General features: G+C 41.3%; 2 protein-coding genes across 2 annotated transcripts; one reads left to right on the top strand and one right to left on the bottom strand.

The window, feature by feature from the left end:
- Positions 1-1959: 1959 nt before the first annotated feature.
- Positions 1960-4482, bottom strand: LOC117238831. Its single transcript, XM_033504040.1, has 5 exons — positions 4403-4482; positions 3906-4153; positions 3721-3804; positions 2470-2594; positions 1960-2073 (listed from the first exon to the last, which is right to left on the bottom strand). Exons 2-5 carry the CDS (start codon positions 3922-3924, stop codon positions 1960-1962), a joined length of 342 nt encoding a protein of 113 aa, XP_033359931.1. The 5' UTR covers positions 3925-4153; positions 4403-4482.
- An 87-nt stretch (positions 4483-4569) lies between these two features.
- Positions 4570-6149, top strand: LOC117238833 (nuclear transcription factor Y subunit gamma-like). The gene has a single exon (XM_033504042.1). The coding sequence runs from the start codon at positions 5178-5180 to the stop codon at positions 6132-6134; it is 957 nt and encodes a 318-aa protein (XP_033359933.1). The 5' UTR covers positions 4570-5177; the 3' UTR covers positions 6135-6149.
- Positions 6150-6371: the final 222 nt, after the last annotated feature.

Here is a 6371-nt window from a genome sequence, read left to right as displayed (position 1 = left end):
CAATTTGGGTGAGCCCTCAAAAAAAGTTTACAGCGTGTTTCGGTCGTTACAAACAAGGCGTGGTAAGGATGTTAAGATGGAAAATTTCGAATTGAGCGCGTTGATAGACACCGGTAGTGAGCTGACTTTAATGCGAGCAGATCAGCATGTGAAAATCGGAGCGCCCAGATTAAGTCGGGAAATCGTTGGGTTTGGCGGTGTCGGTTCCGGAAGGAATTTTACGCTCGGGAAATTTTCGACGAACATTATTATAGACAATGAGTCGTACTGTATAAAAGGGGGAGAATCTTTTATTAGTAAAATAAAGGACGAAAATCCCGATGAGTGTCCGGAAGGCCTCAAGATAGATGTAGAGACACAGGCGAGTGAGATAGATTTGTCACACGTTAAGGACAGGCACGGCAGACTGACAAAAATGCCAGAAGGTTGCGTCCCTGCTGAGTTAGACGTCTGCGGTGATGACAACGGCGGTGATAATAACGATGCAAGTACACTGACCTCAGAGGATCATTAACACTGCGTTGTGGTCATAGTAAAACACCGAGTGGTTTTATATGCATTTTGTTGTAAACCGTTGAGTGGGTTTACGTGCTTTTTGTTCTAAACCGTTGAGTGGGTTAACGTGCTTTTTGTTGTAAACCGTTGAGTGGGTTTACGTGCTTTTTGTTGTAAACCGTTGAGTAGGTTTACGTGCTTTTTGTTGTAACCCGTTGATTGGGTTGATGTGCTTTTTGTTGTAACCCGTTGAGTGGGTTGATGTGCTTTTGGTTGTAACCCGTTGAGTGGGTTTATGTGCTTTCTGGGTGTAATGCACCCAACGTGGCAATATGATCCAACAGAGATTCACCAGTGTACGAAATCGAAAATGATCTGTTGTGTCATTACGGTCTGACTGGCGACTCACAGAACGCACCTAACACTTTGAATACAAATTATAACATTACAAATTCCTATTCTGCGTGTGGCGAGCCACGGGACAGAAACCGTTGGAATGTTTACTGTCGCGTGTCGCCACGAATATTTCTTTTAAGGAGAGCTATAGAATTACTCCATACCTTTGTTAGGCAAAGCGGTCATCCCTTGACCGCGTCTACGTTGGGCGATAGACTGTCACCTCGAGCCAAAGCTCATCGTCACTAATCTCGAACAATTACAATCGGATTGAATAACTACAATGGTTTAGTTACAATTATAGTAGACTTTAGATTGCAATGTTGCGGGCTATCCCAACGTTCCGGTGTCCTTTCATCTCCGACATATATTTAACTATATATATTAACTATATATTTTCCCTAGGAACAGTAAGATTTTAACGATACAACTTTATCAAGAGATCTTAATGTCATAAACGGTATCGAAACTTCGTAATTAATATTGTTAAGGAAGAAAATATTGGTAATCTCCTCGAACGACGAGCGCTTGATATTCACAATTAGAACTCGATATCTTAGCTTCTTATAATATCCTAATAAAATGTTATTTATCGATTACAATTGTCCTGTCGTATTTTATTGTGTTTGCTTTATAAATGTGAACTTTATTCAAAAAGAGTTCATCGATATAACGGTATTGAAGAGAACTACTCGAGAAACTATATCTAGCCCTTGGATGGAGGGATTGCTTGCTTCTTACAATCGAATAATTGGAGTGTAACTAGAAACACGAACGGTAGTTTAGCAATGGAGAAGAACTTTAGAACGACGGCAATTTTCTTCTTGTTTCTTTGAGAAAGGCACCGTTCATTTTATGTTTGACGAGAATGGGTTTGTTGGGCGAATTTGATTAAAAAGGAAAGATCTTTAACAAATATTCTTCCCATTGATACATTCCTATATTTTTGATTTAATTATTTGAAAATGCAATTTTGCATATACCTATGTGCAATTATATACTATAATCGCAGGCGTTTCTTTAAAATGATGTACCATTGAAACAAGGCATCGTCGAATTCTTCTAGATTCAATTTCTCAAAAGAATGGCTCCATTGATTAACCAAACATAGTTCCCATAAGCATATACGTACTTCTCAGAAAAGATAGTTATATCTAGATCAATATTACTCCCCACAGTGACCTATATGTCAAAGAAAAAAAAGACACATCAAGTATTAAATCATACTACTATTACGTCCACTATCTCTACAAATCCTCTACTCTTGGAAAAGTCTATCTTATTCAAACGTAACGTAACTCAAATTAAATCTTTTCCATCATCATAAATACGAAACATTTATAAAATTATCATCTTCGATTATTTACTCAACATCTAGCTAACAAAATCTTCTCCATCGCCGTACCCCTTAATCCTGATCGCGTACAATTAACGTATGAATAGTTAATTTATTAAAGTTTAAACGACCATTTTACGCTCTTGTACTCGAATGATTTTAGGATCTTGCTGTATCTCTTGCACAGTGTTATACTGACAGGCGAGAAACATAGAAACGTAACTTCCGATCCATTGATTTACCCTAAAGAGACGATGATAGGTTATACGCTGGACGCAATACAGAAGCGTTTCCGATGCAATTCGAAGGTGCGTTGTTACAATGGAGTTCATCGATCCATAATGACTATTTCCCCGCCAGCTACAGCCTGTAATAACGGAATAGCCAATAAAGTATATCCTGTCGATTTAATCGTACCCCCACGGTGCACCGTGCGCACGGAGATCGGATCGGTGATTTTCACGTGATGTTTCGCAAATCGTGAGGCGCTCGCGTGATTCGCGCGTTTTAAGCGTTCCCGCTCTTCCCGTCCGATAGAAAGAGAAAGGGAACAGGGGGTGGAAGGAAGAGGGAAGATACGTGATGCGGGTTCAACCTGCCGCGGGAACCTCTAAAGAAGGTCGGTGCAACGGCAGAGATGTAATTTTAATAAATTGGAGAACAAGTCATTGTAAAAGATGGATATTCAGATGTTGGAGATGCAGCAGATTTACGACTCGCTGGAATTAAGTTAGTTAAGGTGTTGAAAACCTAACGTCTTTTCAAAGGCGTTTGCCGCGTTTCTTTTCAAATCAAAATACATACATACGATACGTACAATGTATGCGCCTAAAGTTTTAAAGTTAATTTCTATTCAAGGAATGGACTGTTTTATTATAGGTTTAGGAAATTGAAAAGAAGCAATTGCTTGTTTCTAAGAAAGAATCGCGAGAAGTACAGTTAGAAACTGTATTGTGAATCACTTTTCCTGGTTTCCGTAACGAGGAAGTGAAAAAAAAACGCAGACAAGTCAGCGTTTACCGTAGCTAAATGGAAGATACGCAGGTACGAGTCGTTACAGTTTTGTCGTTGCAACGATTCCCGCTGCGTAATTTGATAATGAATGAAAGTTGAAAAATAGCAGCGTTGTGTCCGTACTCTTTAATATCCCATTATATGGAAGTTAACGACCGGAAAATACACCGCTCGACTACTTGAAGGAAGTAGCTCATGAGCAAGTCTTTTGTATCCTCGCAATGGTATAATTCCTGTAACGTCTCGTTCTCGGAGGATTTATTTCGTTGATTTGTACTTGTTCATTGCTTTTGTGTTTTCATGAATGGAGCATGTCGCATGCGAATCGCAATATGGTTTTAATGGCGTTTCGACTTCAATGATATCAGCGGCTGATTGCGCTTCCCGTAAGAAGCTTCCAATCATTATGTATTTTAGGAACAACAAATAAGGATATTTAGAGAACGAATTAATTATTCAATTGTTCGCGCAAGAAATACCTGTCTCTTTTTCGAAAGTTATAAATGCTGTTTCCAAAGAGTTCCTTAGCTCACCATAAACCAGATAAGAATCTTTGGTTCCGTCTAGAAAAAGAAACCTTCAGATCAAACCGAAAAGGGTTCGGATTATATTTTCTAATCGTATTTGTATATTTCTTTTTACGGTCAGCTTGTCATCCACGTACAATCGAACAGAGAGTCCATTAATTATTTCCCTTCGACTTGTTTCAGGGGGAGCATCTCGGAAGCCATGCCGGCTGACGAGTTCGCTGGAAATCGAAACAGAAGCAAACCAAGACTGCAACCACCTTAACGAACCGCTATTATCACTGGCAAGGTCATCGGGCAGACCGGATCTAATCATGCTCACGCCGACCATGCTTCCTGTGCACTCGTTCCTCTTTCTTAACGACGTCAACCAGAAGATCGGGTGCTAAAAAATTCGAAATCGAGTTGATTGAAAATCTCAAGGAATATTAAAAAAAAAATACGAATAAACAATTTGATATAGAAATCATCCATTTTGGGCAAAGAAAAGAAACAATCAGAAAAAGAAATAACCACAGAAGCTCTGAATTTCATTGCTTCCTAATGGTACTTCCTTGGATATTTTTACATTCTGGAGGCGTGAACGAACTCTGAAAAACAGAAACGACTTCTATCGGATGATCGAAAGAACTACCTGGACACTGAGTATAATTATTCACACGTGCGGATGCCATTTCCGGCATGTTTCTCCATGAAGAAGGTCAGCTTCAGTTTGTGCCACTTGTAGATAGAAGTTGAAGTGGCGGACGTCTTAACGAGGTTGCTAGAATGTCAAAGAAATAGATGAGGGAAATATTATGAAGATATATTTATGAATATCTAATTGAGCATTTAATTAAGAACTTAATCGAAAGACCAAAATAAGTTGGTTCTTGAGACCAAGTACCTATCTAAGTATAATAGTCTTTTGTACTTACGGTTTAGTAAGAGGACTCGAGTAAAACGATTACTCGTTAAAAGGAACAATAGAATAATCATGCCTCCGCAGACGGTGGTCTCTGCTTTCATGCCTCATCGCGGAGAATCTCAGCGAAAAAAGTGTCCCGAAGCGTGAGCTAAAAGGTGGCTATGTAGGCTGCCTAGTGAATGCCGTCGCCATGGTGGAGCTGGCGTGTAGCAACTCCCTAAGTCCAGGAACCTAATCCTGCGTCAGAAAGACAAAATTCGCTACGGAGAATAGTAAACAAAAATATATATATAGGGAAGAAGAGACAAAGATTAAAGATCGTTAAGAATTAAAGGTAATTTAATGATAAAAGGGAGAAAGAATTGTGTAAAAATTCTACTGGGAAAGAAAAGAAAGAAGAAGCCTCCAACGAGAAAGACGTGCTCAGAAGCGAGTCCCGCGTAGCGCCATGTAGAGGAGCAGGAAGAAGCGCAGTCTTCCTCAGGCATTCCAGCGTCGAGTAATGCTGAAGCATATCCTGACGGGGCAACCGTCGTCAGCGGGCTCCAGGCACCAGCACAATGACTACCAGGCGAGCTCGGGCTCGTTGCACGGCGGCCACCACCACCACCACCATCATTCTGGTCACCAACAGGATCAACAGCAACACCATCATTACAACCAAAACAGCAACGTTCGTGGAACGACAGGGGGCAGCCAAGGACGGGGAGTCGACGTTTACGACTCGGTGGTCCATCAAAGAGCCAACGTGCATCAGGCTGCCACCACGCCATCTTCCACTCACAGACACCCTTTGAATCATTCTCAGTTGAGCGTGAACAATCTTTCTCAACGATTGAATCACTCGCACGCTCTTAATCTGTCCACGTTGTCCACGTCGAAGCATTCTGTGAACAGCGTCAGTCCTGTTGCCGGTGGGAATAACAATAACAAAAATAATAATCTGACGACTACATTGGGGGTGATATCCCCGGCGCCGCTGCACCAGGACAGCAGACCTAAAGCGAATGGAGGCTTTGATATCTCGAGACTGTCCAGATTACCCAGTCAGGCGACACCTTCGCCTGCACCTGCTCTTCAGGGTACGACTACCGGGGGACAGTTAATCGGTCCTGGTTCCACGGCGTACCCCTTGAACGCTTCCTGGTCGTCGTCCCTGTCAAGGAATCACAAGGACCACGAGGTTGGCGCGAAAGAGACGTTGACCAGTTTGGGTTTATTGTGTCTAGTGTCGTTGTTACTGGCGCTACTCTCGTTGATCTTCTTGCTGAAGATCTCACCGTTAACGGTGACGCCGAGTAGCCTGATCAACCCGGAAGAGTATACGATTGTCTACGAGGTGACGTTAGCGCTGTGCGCACTCGCCCTCTCCCTAAACCTCTGCTGTCTCCTCGTGTGCGCTATACAGTTCCTCTTCACTGTGAAATTCGTCAAGACTTCGTATCAAGGACATTGGTGAGTAGAGTTTTCGTTTTATGCCACGCTGGGTAAATCTGTGATTTATAACGCTTTAAATACCTTTGTACATAATCCGTACTTTACTCAACCCGAAGGTCGAACAAGGTGTGAAAAATATATACGTTTAAAGTTTGTATCCTTAAGATACTGTTATCTTTGAAAATCCGGAAGTCAAACAAAATACACAAAGAGAAACTTCTAAAAGTGCAAATAAACATTGAGATACAAATATCTTTTA

Source organism: Bombus vosnesenskii, unplaced genomic scaffold (genome assembly GCF_011952255.1).
Source record: "Bombus vosnesenskii isolate JDL3184/JDL3185 unplaced genomic scaffold, Bvos_JDL3184-5_v1.1 scf7180000013625, whole genome shotgun sequence".
NCBI classification, from domain to species: domain Eukaryota; kingdom Metazoa; phylum Arthropoda; class Insecta; order Hymenoptera; family Apidae; genus Bombus; species Bombus vosnesenskii.
This window is presented reverse-complemented; position numbering and strand designations above follow the sequence as displayed.

What these genes read in the sequence shown, in the direction of transcription:
- LOC117238831 (XM_033504040.1), bottom strand. An exon ending in AACTTTCGAAAAAGAGACAG is followed by an intron (nt 2,595 to 3,720) that starts GTATTTCTTGCG and finishes CCGTTATTACAG; the next exon opens with GCTGTAGCTGGCGGGGAAAT. An exon ending in CCTATCATCGTCTCTTTAGG is followed by an intron (nt 2,074 to 2,469) that starts GTAAATCAATGG and finishes TTTGACATATAG; the next exon opens with GTCACTGTGGGGAGTAATAT.
- LOC117238833 (XM_033504042.1), top strand. Translation starts at nt 5,178, where the DNA reads ATGCTGAAGCATATCCTGACGGGGCAACCGTCGTCAGCGGGCTCCAGG.